Source organism: Puma concolor, chromosome A1 (assembly GCF_028749965.1).
Source record: "Puma concolor isolate L17-30 chromosome A1, mPumCon1.1.hap2, whole genome shotgun sequence".
Lineage (NCBI taxonomy): Eukaryota > Metazoa > Chordata > Mammalia > Carnivora > Felidae > Puma > Puma concolor.
Window position 1 is genome coordinate 168,808,417 of NC_141667.1, and position 25,893 is coordinate 168,834,309.

The window sequence follows — 25,893 nt, forward strand, 5'->3', positions numbered from 1 at the left end:
CTATAGAGGGCAGACAGTTACTTAGATTGGCTGGGCAGGGAAGATCTCTGTGAGGAGGCGATACCGGAGTGGAAGCCTAAATGACAGGAAAAGATGGGTTCTACCAAGTATTTCAGAAAGAAAAGAGAAATTTGTGCCAAAGCCTCAAGCTTTGTGTGTTGAAAGAATAGAAAGTAGGCCACTCTATCTCCCTGTACTGTTTTCCTTTTCACCTTGAAGGGACTGGTGAGTGCAGGGAGCACTGTTCTCATTTATCTCCCAGTGGAGAATCATGGCTTCCCTAAATGCCTGTGCCTCCTTTCCTCTCTCCTTAAACATGGCTTCCCTCCTTACTGCCAGAGGGACAGGTGACCTCGTCTCACCTCCCAACCATGCTTTTCAACTAGTCTTCTGCACTCCATCCTAGATGTGTAAGGCTGAAGGTAGCAAGTATAGTCAAAGAATAAGTTTAACTTTGAGATTCCAAGGACACACATTTAGAAGGGAAACAAGTTATGTAATTCGTATTGACTGATAACAGAGAAAACTATGCTAGTTTTATTTTGGTGAGGTTTTCTTTTCTGCCTGGGTTAAATCAGGAGAAACATGCCATGGTGTCATTTTTAGTAGCAATTTTTATTAGGGACTAAATAAATGTTCTTCCTCTGTTTATATCTAGTATCAACCCAAGAGATAAGAGCAGAAGGAATCATGGTAAACATTAATTTCATAAAGACATTCTTCATCAGATGTTCATCATAATTAGTTGTTGCAGTGCTTGATTAAGAAAAATCATTTCTGGTAAATACACTGTATGCCAATGAAATTCATTATTGCGCATTCAGCAAATAGCTGAAAGTGGTCTCTGGATGCATGGGGGTGGTGCTTTATAGCCACAAACAGATTTATATTCCAAGACCGAACTGTGACGTCACAAATGAAAACTTGATGAGTTAGTTGCATGTTCTTGCAGCCATGGATATCGGCACAGCAGTGCATTGCTAGGCCCCGTGCGGGGCCCAGCCTCAGGGGCACCTTGGAGGAGAGCCTGTAAAAAGCAATCACGGATCTAAGCAGTGAAAGCTGGCCTTCCTGACTTCAGAGTTTTCCTTTGCCAAGAGTGAGTTTGTTTTCACATAGTATATTAGTTTGCTAGGGCTTCCTTAACACAGCACCACAGACTGGGTGTCTGCAATCACAGAAAGTAGTTTTCTTACAGTTCTGGAGGTGGGGAGTCCAATGCCAAGATGTCTGCCAGGTTGATTTCTTTGGAGCTTTCTCCCCTCGGCTTGCAGATGGCCACCTTCTCCCTGTGTCCTCAAGTGGCCTTACTTCTGTGTGTGCATTTGGTGTCTCTCTTTGTGTCTAAATATCCAGTCAGATTGGATTAAAGTCCACACTAAGGGCCTTATTTTAACTTAATCACCTCTTTAAAAGTCCTAGCTCCAAATATAGCCTCATTTGGGAGTAGTGGGGGTGAGGACTTCAACATATAAATTCCAGCTGTAACAAACAGCTTGCATGTTAATGTCGTATAAATGGGAAGTTATTCTAATATATTCATAATCTCTAATTAGTTCCATTAACCCATACAAGGAGATAGATGCAGAGAGAGAATCTTATCCACAGTGACAGCGGATTTAAAATATTCTAAAACCACATTATTCAGGGCTGAGGCAGGCTTGGAGCTGCTGTGTTTATGTGTGTTTCACAGAGATATGAGTTGTATAAAAACAGCCTTCATTCTGCTGGTTCCAGTAACCCTTATTTGTTAGATAAAACCCCTTTTATCTAACTTTGCTGAGCTGATTTACCCCTGTATACTCACTAATTGTCATGTCTAGAGAAAGAACATGCATTTGCAAACATCTCATGGAGCATAGATTAAGGCTTTCGAGCAACTGATTAGATCAGGGTTATGGGTGTGTTCTCTCATTCATTCAATCTTTCATTTATTCTTCCAACAAATACTATGGACACTCTGTATGTACTGGGCATTGGGGAGACAGTGGCAGACAACATGACTCATTCTGCTTTGAAAAACAGGAGAAATGGAACTATAGGAAGAGAGCAGCTAAGCTCCTGAGGATAGATTTCTGATGCTGATTTCTGGGCATGTGGCCCTAGATTCTAGATCTTTTGTGTCAGACACTAAAATAATCTACCCCATGGTTTCCACAAACAGTTAACATGCCCCTGAGATGCCAATGTTTGGCTATCCACAGTGATCTGCCCCTCATATTTAGAAGGATGAGGTGGGTGATTTGTGTCCCTGACCTGGGTGACAGCTGTGTCTGGGAACAGATATGGCCTCAAACATGACTTTAGGAACCCCTGGGGGCAAGTGGCAGATTAGTGCATCCCTCAAAACTCAGTTCTTCTCAATAATCCCTACTAGAAGTATCCTTCCAAGCAAATATACTGTGAAGTTCTTTTTATTCCTTTGCCACATAAATGCCCATAACCTTCATGGTTTGGGCATTACAAAGCAGTTTTGATCTGGCCTCAAGAAAGTACAGATGCTGTGACCTTGCAGTATCCTTGCTTCCCCATTTAGGGAGTGGAAGGGAGGATCATTCCTTTTAAGGTTGTCTCAAGGATTAAAAGAGATGATATATGTTAAGGGTCCGCTCCTGTTGGTGCCTGGCACTCAATAAATATTAGTTTGTGCAGGATACTTGGGATCATGGCAGGACTCTTTCAATCCTCACCCTCCAGCCTTCAAAATCTTTTCCTTCATTGACTACCAATATGTTACTCTTTTGAGATTTTATGCACCATTTAAAGATCTTTTTTGGGGCGCCTGGGTGGCGCAGTCGGTTAAGCATCCGACTTCAGCCAGGTCACGATCTTGCAGTCCCTGAGTTCGAGCCCCGCGTCAGGCTCTGGGCTGATGGCTCAGAGCCTGGAGCCTGTTTCCGATTCTGTGTCTCCCTCTCTCTCTGCCCCTCCCCCATTCATGCTCTGTCTCTCTCTGTCCCAAAAATAAATAAACGTTGAAAAAATTTTTTAAAGATCTTTTTTAAAAAATTAAAACACGTTACCTGAGCAGGAAAAGGGAATGCATTTCATGCATTCTCAGATGAACCAACCACAATAACTAGATGATAACTAAGAAGCCCTTTGGGGAAAAGGAACAATTTGCTGGATCAACATCGGTGTGCATTTTGGGTTTTGTGTAAATGTGTGCATGCTGGGGTTGTGATTGGAGGCAGTTCGGGCATGAAGACCAGAAAGCACCTGGCCAGTCCCTTAGTGGGATGTGAGGGGTCAACTTTGCCTGGACAGTAGGCACTCAAAAGTGGATGTCGGGAGACCAAGGAGCTGCTGGAGGCAGCCCTGAAGGGGTTGGAAGGAGCATAATTGTCTTATATCAACTCAGTCACAATTTGCCTAAACCCACTTATAGAAAGTGATGAGCTTCTTGCTTTCAACTTCAGCAGGAAATGTTTTATTAAAATGTATTCTTGGGAATAATTGCCTTTTCTTTCCTTCTCTTTGATTTCAATGTACTGGATCTACAGTTCTATAATGTGCTTTTGTAGCTTCATGAGTCTAATACAAAAGCTAGATTTGGGCTTCCTCTGTAACTGTTTGGACTATGGAATTACCCAACCACCTGGGGTCTGTCTGTGGCAGGGGGGCATTGCACCTTCCCCACCCCCCATCTCTGCCCACAGTCAGAGGATCTTGAATGGAGATAATGGTGTAGAGTGAGGCAATGTGGACTTTCAGACAGACTCCATGTGCTGTAATTGTGCTCAGAGCTACCAGTTCCTTTGAGTGGTTGCTTTTGCTGCTTTTTTTAAATTTTCTTCTAATAAGACTTTATAGAAGTATAACATACACAAATAAAAATGCTAATATTTTAGGTATACAGCTGAATGAATTTTGGCAAATGTATGCATCCCTATAACCATTACCCAAATTAAGAGAGAGTATTTCTAGTGGCCCAGAAAGCCCCCTACCCCTTTCCAGCCAATCCCTACCTCAAAGACTCTTAAATTTTTTTTAATGTTTTATTTATTTTTGAGAGAGACAGAGACAGAATGCAAGTGGGTTAGGGGCAGAGAGAGAGGCAGACACAGAATCTGAAGCAGGTTCCAGGCTCTGAGCTATCAGCACAGAGCCCGACGTGGGGCTCGAACCCACGAGCTGTGTGATCATGACCTGAGCTGAAGTGGGACGCTCAACCGACTGAGCCCCCTAGGGGCCCCCCTACCTCAGAGACTCTTAATGTCTACAGATAGCAGGTGCACTTTTTCAATGGAGTCACAATTTTACTTGTTTCTGTCTACCTTCTTTAACTTCTCAAAATAATGTGGTTTTTTTTTTTTTTTTTTGGAGACTTATTCTGTTATTGTGTACTGCAGTGATTTGGTATTTTTTTAAATGTACTATATTCTATGAATATATCACAGTTTCTTTTCCATTTTCCTATTGATGGACATTTGTGCTGTTTCCTTCTGTTGTGTTTTGAAGAACCAATTAGGAGAGAGAGAGATGGATGGACTGAAAAATTAAGGTTAAAAAAAACATTGTTTTAAGAAAGGAAAAATAAACACATGACAGAAAACAGTACTTCAGGTTGTCACTTATAGCTGGTTAGCTGGTCCTGTTTCACCCTTGGATTTTAACATCCACTTCACCAAATTTGACCACAAAAATCATCTGTTTGGAGTCTTATCTTCCCTCTAAATTTGTCCCTTGTGTTAAAAACTGAGACAAAAATGTCTAGGCCTAGAATTTTAGAACCTGCTTCTTGCCCTTAGAAATTTTCCTAAGTGCTTTATTTTTTTTAATTTAACATCCTGTAAATAAAAAAAAATGGAGAGACTTAGCAAAAGTTGGTAAGGACAACTGACTGACAAAAACTTTATTATTTAAAAAAAAATGCTTTATTCTAGGAAGTTTGCCCATAGCTTGAATTAATTCAACTCAGCCACTCATTACGTGAGACCCAAGAATCAAAGTTTCCCCAGAACTATTCTGATGAAATTATGTTTGATATTTTTTATTTTACATTATGATCTCCTATATAAAAAATGATGAAAAGAACAGCGTGCACATTTCCAGTGGGTTCAACATAAGTGTCAGACTGTCTTCCATTAAAGAACTTTGTTTTCCATATGCTAAGAGAAAAAATTACAGAGCAAGGTTACAGGTCAGCACATGAAAGAAATATGTTTTCACAAAACCTTCGAAATAAATGTGCCCTTAATTTGAATGAAATGTTCTGATCATTTACATAATATCATAGAATTTAATATTGATCTCAGAGAGCTTTTAGAGAAGGTTTTTATGCTTGGGGACCACCCATCCCCAGAGGTTAGTTTGATGAGTTTCTTATGTTGTTCTCACAAACAGCAGCTGTAAGCTCTATTGGACTAAAATAATAAATGTGTAACAGGAAGTGATATGAAAAAGACTATGGATGCATTGGGAAGGTTCAAGGTGGATCAACCATTTCCTTCAGCCACTGGACACAGTGATGGGTGCATACCCACTGCAGTCTTTACCCCACTTGTCTCTGACCTGAGGGTTTACTGTGGCCATCAGCACCCTGTCCAGCTCACCCAGAGGAAATAAATGTTCCAAAATTATGCAACAACCAGTCACTGAGTCATTGTGAGCCAAGCATGATGCCAGGCTCTGGGGGCACATTGTATGAGCAGTGAACAAAACAGACAAGACTGAGGGAAGCTAAGAATCTCCCTCATCTTTCAAACATAATGGAGGAGGAGAGAGGTGAACAGCCAGTTCAGTGTTTTTAAGAAAATTAAGATGTATGCAGCTTCATTTTGAGGTCTCAGTGTTTGCAACTAAAGAGAAAATCCAAATGTATATTCTGAAGTGCCAAGGAAAGTGACTGTATACTACTAACTAAAATGTCCCTGAAAGGCCTAGAGAAAAAAATGCGTGTTAAGTCTTGAAACTGAGACAATGTTGGGGGAGGTATAAGGACTTAGGAAGCCAAACACAAGGAAGAAGAGAAGGCAAGAGTGAAAGGGTTTGTTTGAACTCTAGAGACCAGCAGAAAAACATCTGTAGGTTTGTGTGACCTTGGCGATAGCTCTCATGGGTGGGTCAGTGTTATTTCAATGTATGCACTAAAACTAGAGGGACAGAAATACAGATGGTTTGTGTTGTGATAAAATGCTTAAAGACGGTCATGTAGAAGAAGGAATCGTATTTCATTCCAATGGGCAATACAAAATCGGGCTTTGGGCTCAATCCTGAGAGGAGCTTTCTAAAATTCAAGTCATGTGAAAAAGGAGAGGATTCTTGAACTGTTGGATCCTAAGTCATTGGAGAGTTCAAATGGAAATCAGATGACCTCTTTAAAGGATTGTGAGAACAAAATAGGACTAGATGATTATAAGGTTTCTTCCTAGGCAATTCTGAGCAGAAGAGTAAATATGAATTTAACAATCCAGTCTCTGGAACTCTATGTGGAAGAAGTTATTTTTATTTTTCTTGACAGACCCAGAGTGTTTAACAATATTTATTTACGTGTGTGTGTGTGTGTGTGTGTGTGTGCACACGCGCACGCACGTGAATCTAAACTGAATGTGCAAGGACTGTCACAGTATAGAATATTTTACTTCTGTAAAGAAAATAAAATTAAACTGTTGATACCAACTAACCAGGAAAGTTGGCAGAGAAAAGTTTGCAAGTGACTACATCCCTCTTACGTAAAATAAAAAGAACCTGTGTGATTGTATAACCATACAGAAGGCATCATGAGAACCGAGTGTCCCAGTGACAGAGATTATATTTGTGTTTATCAGTATATGTTAACACTGGAATACGGGGACATGAGTGTGCTATAAATAAAATCAGGTCTGTTTATCAAGGAGCCAAGGTGTGGCCCTAAAGAGAGTAATACTTTATTACAGGAAATTAAATTTGCTGTTTATGACACCAGACCTTGTAAATACTCTCAACCCATAAATAATGTTACTCAGATTCTAAAAAGCCATATTGAAGGCTGTCTTACAGATTCCAATCTTGATTTTTCAAGGAAAAATATGTTATTGTTTTTCTTGGTTTTTTATTTGTTTCAAAAAATCTTATTGGAACAATAATATTTTACATCTTTGAAAGCAGGAAAGGAAAGGGAAGAATGTTGACGTTTAAGAATTCTAAATGCAAGGCTTTAGATACCACAAAAATAGAAGATGCTTTCATGTTGAAAGGATTTATAAGTTTGTATGAAATTGAGAAGAATAATCTAATCATATGATGGCTGTCCACAGCTAGTTCCTCAGCTCAATGTAAAGGTTTTCTTCTTTATGTATGTGTTGTCCTCCTATTTATTCTAAACAAACATCTCTGTTAAAAATGTTAACCTTTGGGGCGCCTGGGTGGCGCAGTCGGTTAAGCGTCCGACTTCAGCCAGGTCACGATCTCGCGGTCCGGGAGTTCGAGCCCTGCGTCAGGCTCTGGGCTGATGGCTCGGAGCCTGGAGCCTGTTTCTGATTCTGTGTCTCCCTCTCTCTCTGCCCCTCCCCTGTTCATGCTCTGTCTCTCTCTGTCCCAAAAATAAATAAACGTTGAAAAAAAAAATTAAAAAAAAAATGTTAACATTTTATGATTATGAAGGTAGCACAGGCTCCTTGTGAAAAGCTGGGGAGGAAGTACAAAGAATAAAAATCAATAAATAGTGCTAACCCACCACACATTGATAAACATTTCAGTCTATTTTTATGTGTGTTTATATATGTGTTGAGCGACACATATCACACATATATCCCATGTTGTGCACATTTTAACTCCAACGACCCTGCCGCTCAGATTAACAGGAAAGTATGGGGAAAGCACAGGGTGAATATAGCAAGATGACATGAAAATACACAGGTAAATTCATGGGTCATGTTACAAATCCATATGGAAGAACATTTCTCTGTGACTCAGTCTATAATATTTATTTGTTCAGCTGGTTCTACAGCTGGTGGAAATTTCTCCAAATGACGGATGACTCCCAATTTGGCCACCAGCTGAGGTTCTTTGTACCCCTCTCCCAACACAGACTAGATGGTTAGGGTGCACAGAGCTTTTTCACCTGCCTTCACACATTAAGGTGTCTTAACTTGACATTTCCTTCATTTGACATCTTTTCTCTGGAATCCCTATGTCCCCTTCATCCCATATTTTAATGTTTGTTTACTTTTGAGATTGAGAGAGACAGAGACAGACAGAGAAAGACAGAGAGATATGGAGACACAGAATCTGAAGTAGGCTCCAGGCTCTGAGCTGTCAGCACAGATCCCAACATAGGGCTTGAACTCATCACCTGCGAGATCATGACCTGAGCTGAAGCCACTCGACCCACTGAACCACCTAGGAGCCCCTCCCATATTTTAAAACTCAGCTTGAAGTGTTACTGTTTTCAGGAGACCCTTCCTGGCCCACACAGGTAGAATTGACTTTTCTCTCCACTCTTCTTGCAAAGACCTTACACACAGCGTCTGTAACACTTGGTCTCACACACATATGCAGCCATCTTCCCCTATATTCTGAGCTGCTCGAGTGTAGATGCACTTTTTACTAATATCTAGAATACAGGGTCAAGCATAGTGGTGGAAAATTAGTACTCAATAGATTTGTTAATTGAGTGAATTAATGAATGGATGCACAAATGTAGATTGATCGTGTAAACAAATATATATTTTTATAAAAATTATCTCTTTTAAGAATATATTGACCTACAGGAGCTTATGTGCAAATGTCAAATAACAGTGCATTGACCCTTGAACGACATGAATTCGAAGTACATGTGTCCACCTATAAGTAGATTTTTTTTTGATACATACAATGCAGAACTGTAAATGTATTTCTTCTTTACGATGTTACTAATAACATTTTCTTTCCTCCAGCTTATGCTATTATAAGAATACAGTATATAATACATATGACATACAAAGTGTGTGTTAATTGACTGTGTTATTGGTAAGGCTTCCCATCAATAATAGGCTATTAGTAAGGTTTGGGGAGAGTCAAAAGTTAAATACAGATTTTTGTCTGTGTGAGGAGTTAACAGCCATAACCCCCATGCTGTGCAAGGATCAACTGTAATTCATAGACAACTCAGGTTATTTAAGAATCACATGAGGATCTAGGCAGAAAAAAATAATGTCCTGTTTCTTAGCAGGAACGGAGAGAGGGTAGTTGTGTTCCAGAAGTGCAAGGGAGACAGTGTGGTGGGTACTTTTCTCCAGTGAAGCCAAGCTCTTGGAAGAAGTAGCAGGGTGCAAAGAAAGGCCCTTGCACAAGACATCAGGAGCTATGGCGTCCAGGCCAGTTAGCTTCCTAATTAACTCTTATTTAACTTACTAAATTAATTAATTTCCTTTGGCCTGAGTTTATTGATTAGTAAAATGGGGTTATTAAATTCAATCATCTCTAGTGTTACTCCTTATTCTAACTTTTAAAGATGGAAAAGAGGGATATAACATAACAAATTAAGATTTTAGTTCAAATCCATAAATAATTAGCACTGAGAAACAGGATGTAATTCTGATGCACATATAGTGATTTTCCATGTCTGTTGAGATTAGCAAAAATTCAGAGATCTGAGGACGTCTCCATGCCTCATTCTTCTTTTCATGCTCCAAGAGTAAGAGTAGCTTCCTTTAGAGAAGATATTGTTTCTAGAAAGTTTCCATGTCACCTGCCATGAGATGGTGGGAGTGGGGAAATGAGAGCAAAAGCCTAGAACCCAAGGCTATTCCTTTCTCATTCTCTTCCTCCCTTTGACTAACACTGATCCAGTACCTGTGTTGTGTGGGCATGTTCGAGGCTCTGAAGTCAGGAACTCTGCATTGGGATGGCTGGGAGTGCTAAGGATCCAAGAGATCATCCCTGGAGGTTGAGAAGCTTGGAGTCGGTGGGCAGAAACTTTTGTTTTTCCTATTGAAGTATATTTGACACACAGTGTTATGGTAGTTTCAAGTGCAGAGCACAGTAATTTGACAAGTTTAAATGCTATGCTGTGCCCACAAGTGTAGCCACCATCTGTCTCCAGACAACGCTATCACAGTACCCTTCACCAGATTCTCTACCTTTTATCCCCATGACCAGGGGCATGAATTCACTGAGGGAAGGTCAAATGCCCCTTTCAAAGGGGCATGTCAAGGGGCACTTTACAGTCATGAAACAGAAGCTACAACAAATGTCAGAGAGTGAGGATACCTGGTTTATTTCTGCCAAAGCATACCTAAAAAGCAGAAAGCAGCATTTGAATATCTGTCTGACTCTTTCAGTAAGGCACCAAGGGCTAAAATGGAAATTTTGTAGTATAAACATTGTTAAATTGCTGTCTCCTGTCTATAGTCCAAGATGTCTGGCACGAACTAAGCTGTGGCTTTTCCTGCTAGAACAAAATCTCTTGAGAGGATCTCTAAGCCTATTTTATGGAGGGATGAGCACTGGCCTGTGAGTGTGGCCTGAACTGTCTTCTCCTTAGCCCAGCTGACTGCATCCAGGGAAAAAATAATTGTTTGAACGGTTCATCCCTGCCCATCGGGGAGAGATCAATTTGCTGATATGTCTTGGTGTTGCCAATTAGGCATAAAAATATGAAACCTGCAAAGCAGTGTATCTACTGGTTTTGACTCACAGCCAAAAACTTCTTGCAACCATTGTGCACCTCATCTCTGGAAACCAGTTTCAAAGCTCAGAGAGACTCACAGAAAGGGCAACAGGGATGAAGGAGCAGGCAGAGAGAAATTTAGAGACCAGGGCCCAAAATTTTGCTTATGCAAAATTCTCCATTGTGTTCTGCCTGAGTTCTTCTTCTGAGATTCCTTTTTCCCTGTCCACATCAAGCTCAGGGAAATATTTGATTCCTTTAAAAATCTTTGACTTGAAGGATACCTTTCGTTTGTAGTTAGTGTCAAATCTACAGTTAAAGCAAATTCTTACCTAAGGAGCCAGTCTAAATTTCTACAAGGAAACAGCAATTATCTATTACCCCTACAGCCACATAAAAATGAAAATGGAATAGGGAAAAAAAAGGCTTTCAGAATCTATTTCCTTCATTTGGTGATAGCCTTAGGCTCCAAACCTCATCCTGCAGAGCATCACATGTCTGGCCTTAGTTTTATTTAGCTCGATTCCATGGCCCTAAATCTCATGAAAGGCATGATTTAAACTCAAGAAATTAAATTTTTCATGGATTTATGTGGGACTCAGAAAATGCATCCTCATAACCCACGGGGGAGCACAGTGGCTCTGTTTCAACAACATTTTTTTTTCCCTGAGAGATGCAATAATTAAAGTCATAAGAAATTCAGGTAAGCAGGTGGTATCAGAGAGGCGTGGCCAATGACAAGACATCGTCCTGAGCAGGGAATAAAGCAACTGAGATACAGAAGCAGACGGTAGTCAGAGATTCAATCAAGCAAACAGTTGATATTAAGTGTATATATATACATATATATATTCATATATATATGAAATATATATATGAATATATATATGAATATATATGAAATATATATGTGTATATATATATATGAAATATATATATGTATATATGTATATATATATATATGTCTTTACAGGACTGTAATTTAAAATCTGTCATTCTGGAGCAGTTATCCTGTCTGTGGTACTGGGGCTGGGTGGGTGATTGTCAAGTGGTAGGCAGGGCTCTATTTCCATGTGCTTTAGATACAGGGTAGGTTTGGTAGACTGAATAATAGCCCCCAAATGTGTCTAAGTCCTAATTTATGTAACTGGTGGTTATGCTAATTTATATAGTAAAAGGGACTTTGCAATGTTGTTAAACTAAAGATTTTGAGACAGATTATCCCAAATCACCTGGGTGGGCCTAACGTCATCTTCGTGAGAGGGAGGCAGGGGGATCAGAATCAATAGTAGGAGATGTGACAGCAGAAACAAGGAAGGACTGTGAACAGTGGAATGAAGTTCACCTCTAGAAAACAAAACAAAACAAAAAAAAGCCAGCAGTCAGACTCTTTTCTCAGAGCTTCCATAAGGAACCAGTTCTGTAGACATCTTAAACCCAATGAGACTGATTAAAGACTTCCTAACTCTAGAACTGGGAGAGAATAAATGTGTGTTGTTTTGAGTAACTGACTTTATGGTAATTTGTTACGGAAACAATAGGAAACGTATAGGTTATTGAGGAAGATTCAAGGGAATAATTTAAGGATCTAAATTTTTAGTTCTTACATACTAAATAGGATGAGGCTCAAGAATATGGCATCGATTTATAACATTTTGTAGGTGCATTGTACTTTGGAAATTATTTTCACATGTGTCATCTTAGGAGGTAGATTATAAGATCAGAAGAGGATTCATGTAAACTTTTCCAGAAACCTAAGGCTTAAGATATTTAGCTAGACTTTCTAAAACTCTGAACACTAAGATGAGAACTGGTCCCAGAGTTCAGAACATGTACAGCAAAACTTAGAAGAAAGTGATTTCTGAGTTGTAAGAGGTTTTTGCCGGTGTTTAGAGTATGGTAGTTTCTGATGGACTTCCAGGTCATATGATTAAAGTGTATGCTTTGAGGGGCGCCTGGGTGGATCAGTCGATTAAGTGGCCGACTTCAGCTCAGGTCATGATCTCACAGTTCATGTTTGCGCCCCTTCAGGCTCTGTGCTGAAAGCTCAGAGCCTGGAGCCTTATTCGAATTCTGTGTCTTCCTCTCTCTCTGCCCCTCCCCTGCTTGTGCTCTGTCTCTCTCTCTCTCAAAAATAAAATAAAAACATTTTTTTTAAAAGTTAAAATGTATGCTTTGATACACTGGCTTTTACTCAATTATGTCTTCTCAGTCACTAAACTGTGCCAAAAATAGGGTAGCACATTTTCATGTAATGATTTAAAAAAAAAAACAAACAGAAAAAAATACACTTAAAAGTTTTCATGTTGGGATCAGAGTTGGTTTTTATTTATCATTTGTTTTTATGTTGCAATTATTTCTCAATGAGCATGTATAACTTTTATAGTCAGAAAACCTATTAATGGGTATTATGTGCCCATTCTGTTATATTATTATTACTATTATTATTGCCTCCTTCTACACTTGTGGTTCTTATTCTTGCTTTCGACGAGGTCTCCTTAAGAACTGGATGAACACTGGGGCTCCTGGGTGGCTCAGTCGGTTAAGTGTCCAACTTCAGCTCAGGTCATGATCTCGCCATTCGTGGATTCGAGCCCTGCATCGGGTTCTGTGCTGACAGCTCAGAGCCTGGAGCCTGCTTCAGATTCTGTGTCTCCCTCTATCTCTGCCCCTACCCGCCCCCCTCTCTTTCTCTCAAAAATAAATAAACATTAAAAATATTTTTAAAAAAGAATTGGATGAACACTGTGAGCCAGTCGGCATAAAGTCCACTTGCATACCATCATTTTCCTTTTAGTATAAATTCAGGGGAATCACAGATAATACAAAATCCATGCATGAAACTGCTGAAAGTCCTCAGATCCCATATGAGTCCCCATTACTAGACTTGGTGCTGTGACAGAGACCTACGCTGTCAATAGCTGAGTGCTGGGTGGACATAGTGTGGTAGGAAAAGCAGGAGCTTAAGATCTGACTCCTCCACTTCCTACCAGCGTAAACACAGGACTCATTTAACACGTCAGGGGCTTACCTTCCTCTTCTACTAAATGGAGATCAGGATACCTACTTCAATACATGGTAAAGCTCTTCACAGACTATACTGCAAATATTATTTCGGTGTTTTAAGAATTGAGAGAGATGTAGTCTTAATTTACATTTAAAGGATTATGACTAAAATCTATAAATATATCCTTAATTTCCACTCAACCATTATCGAAAATAATTCAAAAGTAAATTTAGAGAGATATTGCCCACTCTTAACATGGTAATGAAACTAGTTTTCTAAGAGTCTTGAAGTTGATTCTTAGAGTTTGCAAGTCATTTTCCTTTGGAAAATAATTGCTTCATAATTCTTTTTGCCAGAGTGAGGAATCGAGTTATGTGTTTTTGAACACATGCTTGTGTGCATGTGTGTGTACATGTATACATGTGTGTGCAGACACACATGCTTATGTATGTGTTTAGCCTGTATATACTAAATACAAAGAACAAAATCAGTCTAGAGCAATTAATTGCTGTCAAAGTGGCCATTCTAAGAATCATTGCACAGATATTGTTTACCATGTCAACTATAGGTAAGATTATATATATGTGCACACAGAATCTTTGCACTGAGATTATAAATTCATGTTTATTTCTCAATTTTTTGGACATATTTTTTTCTTTTAAGATATTTGTCTTTTAAAAAAACTAATTGGGGCGCCTGGGTGGCACAGTCGGTTAAGCGTCCGACTTCAGCCAGGTCACGATCTCGCGGTCCGTGAGTTCCAGCCCCGCGTCGGGCTCTGGGCTGATGGCTCAGAGCCTGGAGCCTGTTTCCAATTCTGTGTCTCCCTCTCTCTCTGCCCCTCCCCTGTTCATGCTCTGTCTCTCTCTGTCCCAAAAATAAAAAATTAAAAAAAAAAAAAACTAATTAACCGATATATTACTAAAATTAGTGTTATTATCATCTCCCACTACTTATTTAGAGTAAGGAAAGATATGTCCATATTCACAACTCTGAAATGAATGCTATGCACATTTTGGGTTTAATTTAATATAGAAGGCTGGAAACCACTGAGAACATTTTTCCAATGTATTAGTCAGATTTAAAAAAATACGCTAGATTTGTAAAGTTAAACCATCTGCTAGTATCAATCTGGTATTGCTTCTATAGGAAAGAATGTTCACAAGTTTTTGGTACCAATAGTTTTCACTTTTTCTTTATTGAATCAAAATATTAAGTGACAATAAAATTCCTTCCAGGTTTTTTTAGAAGATGAAAATCTGTTGCTTACTAGAAATAAATGTATCCAGCAAAATGCATCAGTAAGATTGTTCTAACATTAATGCAATCAGTTATTTCTTGAAAATTAATTTAAGATACTTTAATAACCACTTAGATTATTCTTTGAATCTAAAATAAAAGTCAATAATACTGTCACAGAAAAAAATATGATTTTGAATTTGAACTTTAATTAGTGGGTAGGTATTCAATCTTAATTAACAAAAATTTTACTTCGTGAAAAATAGCATCTAATATAGATATCAAGGTCACAAAATATATTCTTTGGCCTTTTCTGTTTATTTAAAGTTGAAACAAACTCAAAAATTACCGTTTTTTAAGTAAACCATTGGAACATAAGCAGCCTATGCAACAAAGTCACCTAGAGCTTAGCAAAAACTCGGAAGTCAGGAGGAAAAAGCACCATTGCTAATGAAATTAATATTAATAAGACTAATTTCTTGTTTATTTTCTTGTTTATATACTTTCCTCCATTAAAATTCATTTACTTTTATATTTACAGATACTTCTGATAAATACATCCATAAATGTTTCTAATTTACAATGGATTACATGTGTCAAGTTTGAAAAGGTGCATATTGTCAACTGGCAATGTGAAAGTGAGGAAGAAAATTGGGTATGGGAGGATGAGTCACAAAGATCAGTAGCACATTCTTATTTATGGCTGAGTAATATTCCATTGTGTATATATACCACATCTTCTTTATCTATTCCTCTCTGGATGGGCACTTGGGTTGCTTCCATATATTAGCTATTGTAAATAATGCTGAAATAAAAACAGGAGTGCATGTATTTTTTCAAATTAGTGTGTTTGTCATTTGGGGTAACATAGCTGGATCTAGAGGGTAATATGCCAACTGAAATAAGTCAGTCAGAGAAAGACAAATGCCATATGATTTCACTCATATGTGGAATTTAAGAAAAAAAAAACAAAGAAAAAAGAAAGACACACAAAAAAAAACAGACTCTTAAACATAGGGAACAAAATGGTGACTGTCAGAAAGGAGGTGGGTGGAAGGATAAGTGAAATCGATGAAGGGGATGAAGAGTATACTTACTGTGATTTACAGAATTGTTAAATCACTATATTGTACACCTGAAAGATAACACTCTATGTTAATAATACTGGATTTAAAAAAAGATCACTAGAACAGTTCTCTCCAGTTCAAGTAGAATCAGTCTCAAATCTTTCAGTAAAGCACAAGGGTATCCCTGTTAGAATTCAGAATTCAAACTACATGTCATCATAGATTGAGTCTAAGTCATCAAGCAAAAGCTAAAGTACTCACTGTGTATCCTTTTTATGGTGTTGAGATTATGTGTAATCCAGATAGAATTTTAGATACCTTGGTGCTTAAAGAGATCAAGTACTGCAGAGTAATTCATCCCTGACAGCCTAGGATAAGCATGATTCCTATTCCTCTTATTTGGTAATACCTATCTATGTATCCAACTCCTTAATTCTTTCAATAAACAAATATTTACTGAGTGCCTACTCTGGTACCATCTTAAGCGCTAGATAATGTGACAGTAGACAAAAGAAACAAAATATATTCCCTCATATATTTCAAAGTAGCAAGACAGTCCAAATTAACAAGGAAATATATAGAATTTTAAAAAGGTATAAATGCTGTGTAGGCCATAACTCGGAGAAAGGAAGAGATGGACTGTGTTATTTTACATAGATTTGTAAGAGAAGAGTTCATGTGAAAAGATACTATGTGAGCAAAGAATTGAGGGGGTTGAAAAAGTCAGATGGAAGAAAAAGTATAAAAGTCCTGCTATAGGATAGGAGCATGCCAGGTGGTGTGAGGAACAGGAACTGGTGAATGAAGAAAGTGAAGAAGAAATTATGTCAGAGAACAAGTGAAGGCAGATGTGGAAACAAATCATATGGGATATTGTAGGCACCATGAGGTCTTTGGTTTCTGTTGAGGTGTAAGATTTTGAACAACGATGTGATAAAATCTTACTTATATTTTCAACACTTTGGCCACAGTGTTAAGGGCATATCAAAGAAGAGCAAAAGTGGATCCTAGGAGACCAGTTAGGTTGCTTTTATAATAATCCAAAAGATGATGGTGGTAGGTAGTAGTGGAGACAGTGGTAGGAAAGGAGAAGTGACGATATTTTGAATGTATTTTGAAAATAGACTGAGTAGATTTTTCTGAGCAATTACATATGGCATATGAAAGAAAGAAATTATATTGGTATGATGCCAACATTTTTGACTTGTGGAACAAGAAGAATGGAGTTGTCATTCCACAGATGGGGAAGATTGGAGAAGAACACGTTTGAGAAGGAAGACTAAGAGTTTAATCTTGGCCTCATTAAGCATGAGATGCCTGTGAGACCTCTTATTAAAGATGGAAAAAGTGAAGAAGGGAGTGATGAAGAGTTATTACCAATAGCTACTATATGTTGACTTTCCTGTGTGACAGGCACACTCTAAGTGTCTTACATAATGTTGCCATTGAATTCTCATAATAACCTTATTGTGTTATTATGACAGAAGAGGGAAGTGACACTTAGAGAGGCTTAAATGAGTTGCTCAAGGACACACAGTCAAGCCTATGATTGCCTTATTCCAACTGTGATTTTAGCAACTGTTTCATATTATATTCTAGGTAGAGGGAACAATGTATGCAATGTAGAGAGGTCAAAGGGAGCATGAGATCTTCAGGAGACCTCCAATCACAGGGAAGATATTTGAATAATTACCTTCTCATGAATGACTGCTTCATAATTCTTTACAGCTTTGGAATTGTGTTCTCATAGCCACACATTAATCTCTATGAGGACGGGAAATGATTTTATTATCAGTATTCATTGGGTGGGGAAATGGCTTTATAGGGCCAAGCTCACAAATTTAGTCAATTACACACTAAGATTTGAACTCACACTTCTCTCTCCAAAACTTATATATATATATATATATATATATATATATATATATATATATATATACAGTGTGTATATATATATATATATATATATACAGTGTGTATATATATATATATATATATATACAGTGTATATATATATATATATATATATATATATATATATACACTGAATACGTTAAATCTTATTATGAACCCATTTAGGACATGAAGAAATACAATCGAAAATACATATAATTTTATATTGAAAAAAGCATGGAAATTGGAAAATAATTTACAAGATAGGAATGAGTGATCTGGAAAATAATAATGATAAAAAGAGCTATCATTTTTGAGCACCTTAACAGTGTCAGACACTGTACTAGGATCTTTACATTCATTTACTAACTTTGATCTCACAAGAGTTTAAAAGGAGATTCTATTATCATTTCAATTTTCGAGATGACGAAACTGAGGCTGAGACAGACTGAGGCAACATGCTAGAGGTCATTATACAGCCGGGAAGTAGCAGAGTTAGGAAATGAACCAAGACTGTGAAATCAGACTTTAGACTACTGACAGCCTGGTCAGAAGCCACTCTACCTAGAAGGTACTTTTGTTTGTTTTTACAAAGTCAAAGGTGAAATTAATAACTCGGGGGGGGGGAAGGGTGGTTCTCATGAATGAGAAATCACTTCCTGAATTAGAGCAAGATATGAATTTGTATTCACCCTCCCAGAAAGGGTTTTCACCCTAGCTTTGCACACACTTTTATCACAGCTTAAAACAGCAGATGGCTCTCTTGCGTTTTCTTTCCCTTACTTCCTTGATCTGTAAACAACTAAACAGCGTTTTGGGGAGGTAAAAGAAAAACACAGGGATGAAGCTAAAGGACCTTGATTATCCCAATGTTGCCTCCACCCCAAGCTCCCTTAAAACAGGAAACCACACACACACACACACAAAGGCTTGTGAAATTCACAGTCTGCATAGACGCCCTGAGTCTGAGAACCCTGCGGTCCCCCACGCTGTGTCAGGGCGGAAAGCATCATGAAAGAAAGAGTATTTCTCGTTATCAAAGAGCTGAAAGGCTTGATGCTACGAGGAGTGTTATTAATGTTAGTGGAAGCTGTGAGGATTAATTTCCTTTCCACCTTGAAAAAAAAAAAAAAAAAAAAGGTGGAAAGCTGCTTTTAAGAGAGGAGAGTATCAGAGACTCTCCTAGCCAGCCAGCGCTCCTCACTCAGGGGAACTTGCTTTTGCTAAGAGAGCTACCCCAGGGCCGGGTCAGGATCTCTGTCCGCGGTGCTGAATCGCAGCCTTATCCGGAGGGTACTGAACAGTGAAAGGAGGGGTCTGAAGGAGCCAAAAAACCGACCTCCCAATTAATTACCCAATCCAAAGAGCTGGGGAAAAGACTGCATTATAAGAAAATGCCTGGAAAGGAAATCATTAACACAGATATAATAAGAAGAAGCTTAATCTTAATCTGTCCAAATTAATATAGCAGACACATATGTCATAGGGTAAAAAAACCTTTCAAGGCAAACTAGATTATGTTGTACTAGATGTAAGAGGTCACTGTACTTAACGTTTTGCTTCTTTGAAAAACTCACCACTTGCTTTAGATAAATATGTTTATTTTAATTGTAAAGTCATTTGGAAATTCCAATCTATAAAGTCTGAAATGTCCAAATGACCTTTCTTCAATAATGTAAGGCAGGAGTACCTACTCTTTATGTTCATTGATATTTATTTCAGTGAATTTTTAAAAAGACACACTTAAATAGCCATTCTTTGCAGAATGACCCTTCCTTTTTTAGCAGGAACGTGGCAAAACAACATAAATACACACTTAGTGAAAATATAAGAACGCAGACACTAAAACAGAAAACAAAGTGGTAGAGACAGAGCAAAATAGTTAAAACACCTCTTTACTTTTACTATCTCATGGGTTATTACGGTTTACAAATTTCTGGCAAAATTACTTCTGCATATTCCTTTTAATAATTGTGGTTGTTTTGTAGATATAACACAGCAAGGTTTTGAAAATGAGCTTACAGAGTATGTTCTTAAATGTTAAATGTAATATACATCATCCTAAAGCCAATGATAATTGCATTGGACCCAAATCTACACACTTCGTTTAAATTTTCTCCCACCAAAGAAATTTACTAGTTAATGTGGAGTAAATGCAATGAGTAACAGATGAGAACTAATTGCTTACATGGAGAGGCTGTGGATAAGTTCTATAGAGCAGAAGGTGTCTAGTCTGTAATCAACCCTTGGATGAGCTTCTCCCACTTGCCTGGTTGCAAGTCTTTGTGGGACTTAACTGCCTATTCCTGAGACAAAGAGAACGTGTGTGTTGGTCCAGAACTGTTCCTAGGACTGCTTCCAGAGTGTGCCTCTCCTCTCTCCAGCTCTAAACAGTCACCACCGAAGTGATTGTTAAAAGTCTCTTGATTACCAGATGAATCTTCTTTCTTCCATCCTTCCTAACACTGGATTGTGAGAAGTCTAGTTTTTGCATTTCTTTTCTTTACCTTCCTGTAATGACAAAGCCAAACAGCTTAAAGGGAAGAGGAAAAGGTACTAAACCACAGGAGCAAATTCTACACTTGGCTCTGTCACTCCGAGTGTATCCTAGAAACCACAGATCTGTATTCATCCAAGCATGAAGTGTTTCTCTCTCAACCTTCCTTCCTAGGGTGCCCTCCACTTGCTCCCTTCCTCTTGGACCTTTATATTTTCAGTTATCCAAGACAGAACACTGCCAGGACACAGACAGGAAGTCAAGGGGAGGAGGCAGCAGCTGTTGTATTTGAATTTCAGACACAGTTCATATGGCTTCCCTCCCTGACAGAGCTTCTCTACCCGGGGACGCCAAAGACAACAGCTCAAATTGGAGTGTTCCTCAGTCTGGCTGCTTTTTGTTGTCCCTGGAATACTGTGACACCGTCCCCCACCCTTAATATTTCTGCGGTGACTTCTTCAGTGTGCTATCGGGCAATTATCCTCTCCAGCTGCTGCTTTGTAGCAGCTACAGCGGCTGGCATCTCTGAGTGCTAGAGAGCAAATTTGGGAAAGGGGTCTTTCCATACGTACAACCTTAGCATAGCTTCTCACCTTCCCCACCCCCCTCCTTTTTGCTCGGTGTTATGGTCTCAAAATGACAGCAAGAGGGAGAGTCCAGCAAGTTTGGGTAGACTGAATAAGGAGTGGAGGCGCCTCCCTCCTCGGGACACACTCTCCTCCCTGCTTCCTCCTCCTCCTTCCTGGGGTGGAGGGGTTTCGGCGCTGAAGGGATTAGCAGGGAGGGCGGAAACCACCTCGCCCTCCAACCGCAGCCCAGAGTTTCTGGGGACCAGGAGACACGTTAAGATTCAGAAGCCCTGGCCAAGCCGCGGAAGCCTCGGAAACCTGCGAGTTTCATCTAAGAAAAAGCGCACCGATATTCCTTCAACCCCACCTGCTCTGGCTCAGCCTCTTAGCACCCCACCCCCCTGGAATCCATTTTAGCTTTCTATTATTATTATTATTATTATTATTATTATTATTTTAAATCATTACTATATATATATATATTTTTTTTTTTTCTTTCTGAAGAAAGACATAGGAGGGGAACGGGAGGGAGGTGTAGTGGGGTGGGAACGAAGCGCTTTGATTAGAGATCTCCGGGGAGAAGATTGCTCTCCCCAGATGCTGATTTCCAAAGCACTTGACAATCACCGGCAGAACCCGAGAGCGGGCGGCGGCGGCGGCACCGGCGGCACCGGCCGGGGGGCAGCGCAAGCCCGGCGCTGAGTCCTGCCTAGCCTGCCCTAGACGGACGCACGCGCCGAGACCCGGCCGGGACCTGCCCTCCATCCCGTGCCCTGGAAGAAGGCAGCGGGCTCTACCTCCAGCCCGGGAGGGGGGCGAGGCAAGAAGGCAGTGCGAGTGGCAGTGGCGGCCCCCGAGAGGGCTCCGGCGGCGCGCGGTGAGAGGCGGTGCCCGCAGCCCCGGCCCCACTCCCGGCTCCGACGCGGCCGGGAGGCGGCCGACACGACCTCGGCTCCCGGGGCTCGCCCCGCCGCGTCCCGGGAGCACCTGCGCGCCCGGCCCGGCGCTCCGCGGAGAGGGCGATGGGTCCGAGTCGGGACTGAGCGCCCCTACCCCTCTCCCCAGCCCCTCGGGCCTCTTCCCCCCGCCTCGTCCAGGGCGAGCCGCCGTCTGCGCCGCCCTTTCCCTCTCCCGTGTCCCCAGCTCCCCTTCCCTCGGTCCCCTCCCTCCCCAGACCCATTCCCGGGGCCACCATGGCCGCGGCCATCGCCAGCGGCTTGATCCGCCAGAAGCGGCAGGCGCGGGAGCAGCACTGGGACCGGCCGTCTGCCAGCAGGAGGCGGAGCAGCCCCAGCAAGAACCGCGGGCTCTGCAACGGCAACCTGGTGGATATCTTCTCCAAAGTGCGCATCTTCGGCCTCAAGAAGCGCAGGTTGCGGCGCCAAGGTCTGTGTGGGTCACTGTTGGGAGGTGCGCCCCCGGATCTCTCCCATCTCCCCACCTGCCCGGTGCCTCTTCGGGCTCCCCCTTACCTCCCTCCGTCTCTCAGTGCCCCACACCCCCTAAGTCCCCTTCCGAGCGCTCCGAGCGCCTTCCGCCTGGCCGAGGGAGCTGGGAACCTGCTCTCAGGCAACCTGTAGCCACTGAAAACCCCGCCAGGAGCCGGCAAGTTGGCCCGCTCTTCGCCGGCTGCCTCTTGCTCCCCGAGTCTCATGTGGGCTGGCTTCCAGGGAAAATCTTTCTACTCTGGGGGGTCTTGGCTTCCCCCGGGGATATAGCGTCTGAGTCTAGAATGCTAGGGAAAGATCCCCGCAGCACCTCGGGGTCTCGCTGGCTGCTTCCAGTCTGATCCGAGGGGTCATGAATTTGTGTGTCTGGCCTCACTTGGCCTCCCAGCTCTCCTGGAAACATCCTAGGGTCCCAGACCTTGGCGAAATGTGGCGATCTCCACCACGCCCTCCGCAGGGGCCGGTATCTGAGAAGTGAGTAGAGGGTGTGTGTGAACTAAGGGCTGGTTCAATTGAGATTTACCCAAACGCTGCTAAGCGGGCAGCACTGAGCGCGCTGAAGCCTGAGGTCACATCTTGGGATGCGGAGAGGGGCGCAGCGTGAGGAAGAATGAGCCCGAATTGGGGAGGGGGGTTGGCGAGGTACACACATCCCTAACATGTTTCAGTTTAAGTTCAAGGACTCACGAATTACATGAGGCAAAACAAGCAGTTACTACATGCAGATGACTAGAATAGTTGCCTTACTATACATCTTTTTTTTTTTTTTTTTTTTTTTTTTCCGAGAAACAACTAGTGCCCAGCATGACCTGCTTTTGCTGCTGTAAAATGTCAGGGTCTGAGAAGGCAACTTAGGAGCCGGAGCCCCGCGGCTTTTGTTCATCTCTGCTTGCTTCCACATCCAGTTGCTAAGGGCGATTGTTTTGAGACTATGTGGGGTGTTCTGTGGGAGAAATGGGGCTTGCTTGCTTTTCATAACTAAGGGGGCTTGGCAGGAAACATCGAAGAATATATTTACATTAATAGGAGTATATGTTTGCCCAGCACGTTATATTCTTGGTGCCCAGCTGTATTTGTTTTAAATACCCTGTTGTTCCAAACACAGGGGACAGAAGCATATGTTTTACATGTGTATCCATGTGAGTGTGTGTGTTCTACACATTTGCAAATTTATGACCAAAAGTTTTAATGCTTGTTTGTTTTTCTTTTTTTTTTTTTTTTTAAGGCCATAGCTATATGCTTTTAAAGGACAAGAGCTTATCATGACATTGGAAATTGGAGATTATTTGCTCTTAGAATCAAACTTAAAAGGCAAACATTGGAGGAAAATTAGAATGGCAGTTCTAAGGGAGATAAAATTATACAGATATAATACCTAATTGCATAAATATAATATGACTTAATGAAGTATTTGGGGACAATATTTTCAAATGAGTGTAAAAGCTATTAAGAAAAATGGGTTTTAATTTTCCACTTTAGCCTAGAGCCTTATCCAGCAAACCTTTGTATTATAAGAGCAACTCAGTTGTTCTAAACATTGTTGATCCATGAAGGGTCACATTATCATGACTTAGAGTGTTTGCTTTGCCCCCCTTTTTAAATCAGATTATGTTTTAGAACACAGTTTTCACCAGGTAGAGCTCCAAATATGCCATCTACTTGAAGTAAATAAACCTATTCTCTTCTAAATAAGATTACTCTGATATAAACAATGATTAAAACTTACTGTGTCTTCTTTAAATACACAACCAGCAGATAATTTTATAAATATGGACAATACATGTTTTGTCATAGTATGAAGGAGGGTGTGCTTTACGCTTCTGTATTATAAGATGGGGATATACTTTTTTTCCAGGTATGGGAAGATATCTGAGTTTCCTAATGGTCTGTTATACCATTTCAACCCTGACTGCTCTCTTGGTATTCATGATTCAAAATGATATGCGTGCATCAATGATCTGTAAGAAAAACATATTTGAGGTCACTTTTGCTCTCTTATTTTCCATGGGAAAATGGAACAGAAGATAGGCTAAAAAGAAATGTGATCAAGACCTTTCCTTTTATTCTCTTTATATTTCTCATATATAAAGAAATATATTCTCTTGTGAAGAAAAATATAGATATATCCCTGGAACATCAAACATTAATTTGTTATTACTAATTGAAGCCAAATCAATATTAAAACTTTATATTATATAAATTATATATTGATATATAATTATATGATTTTATATTACATATAACCATAACTATATATGTGTATGTGTTATATTACATATAACCATAACTATATATAACCATAACTATATATATTACATATAACCATAACTATAAATATATATATATATATTTGTTTCATTATTTAATTAAATGATCTTTAAGAAAATATTTTTAAGCAAAGTTACCTTTACCTCCAAACTCACTCTTTGAGTAAGAATTGCCCTCAGGAAATTTTAAAAATCTGATTTGTTCATTTAAAGATACCACTTTTAGGTACAACAATTTCATATATCTTCATACTGAAATGTCATTGATCTGACAAAGAGTTATTGAATCTTCTTAATATGTCAGGTTCTGTTCTAGGTGTTCTGTATAGAGCAATGAGTAGAACAAATGAAGTCCCTTCCATCATGGAGGTTACAAATATGGGGTAGAAAGTCATTGCATATGGAAAGGAACAAATTAATAAGAAATTAGGAAACCGATTGTCCTATAAAGAACAAAGAGGGCTGAGGTGGAGGCTTCAGGGGCAAGGGAGGTGGAGAGAAACTTGATTAGATCAAGTATGCAGGGTGCGCCACCCTGAGAACTCCAGGTTGAGAGCTGACATCTGAGAAGAACAATGGAAGCCACTGAGTTGGGGCTTCGAGAGAGGCAGAGGAGGTATAGACACTAAGTACACTGTCATCTTGTATTGTAGGCCATTTTGGCTGAAGTTTACATTTCAACAGGTAAATTCAAATACATTTGACATGTTGGCAAACAGAATAAAAAATTGCTCCACATTTTGTGTTTTGAGAAGAGTAATAGACATATATATCTTAAATGTAGGGCCTTTTTTCCCTTTTCATGCTTTTTAAATTAGGAATTTATTTAATATAATGATATGGCTTATATTTACTTATGTGTTTTTATTTTAGCTCTATCCCCCACTCTGATCATCTCCCCCCCCCCGCCCGCCCCCCCACCATGGAAGGGTCATTTTTGTACCAATTGAGTACCTGTTGTACCATTTTGTCCTCTTGTAAAGGACAGGAATTTACAAGATGGCTTTGGTGATTGTGTGGGAACCCTGAGTACCCCACCTTTCCAAATTTATCTCTCTACCTTCCTTACCTCCATAGACTCCAAACACCTTTCAAAGTTCCCAAAATTAGCCACATGCTTTCAAATCCCTGTTCTTTTGTTTGTGCTTTACTCTGTGTATAGAATCGTCTGTCTTCTATTTTCACCTGTTGAAATTGTCTCCATTTCTTAAAGCTTAGAGAAAATGCCATCACCTCTAAGAAGTCTTCCCTCATTGTGGTGAAGTAAGAATACTCCTCTTGTGGCATTTTATACCTCACTGCCATTGTTTATGCCTGAAAATAATTAATTGTG

At 40.0% G+C, this 25,893-nt stretch overlaps 1 protein-coding gene across 4 annotated transcripts in view; it reads left to right on the forward strand.

Moving 5' to 3' along the window:
* FGF14 (fibroblast growth factor 14) overlaps positions 1–25,893 on the forward strand; it is a 628,696-nt gene that overhangs the window by 428,987 nt on the left and 173,816 nt on the right. The window contains exon 1 of one of the 4 annotated variants that reach the window (XM_086708513.1): positions 21,993–22,231. The exons of the other annotated variants lie outside the window; for them this stretch is intronic. Within the exon in view, the coding sequence (XP_086564639.1) occupies positions 22,039–22,231 (193 nt within the window). The 5' untranslated portion in view covers positions 21,993–22,038. Of the gene's footprint in view, positions 1–21,992; positions 22,232–25,893 lie in introns of those variants that run through there. 4 annotated transcript variants of the gene reach the window in all.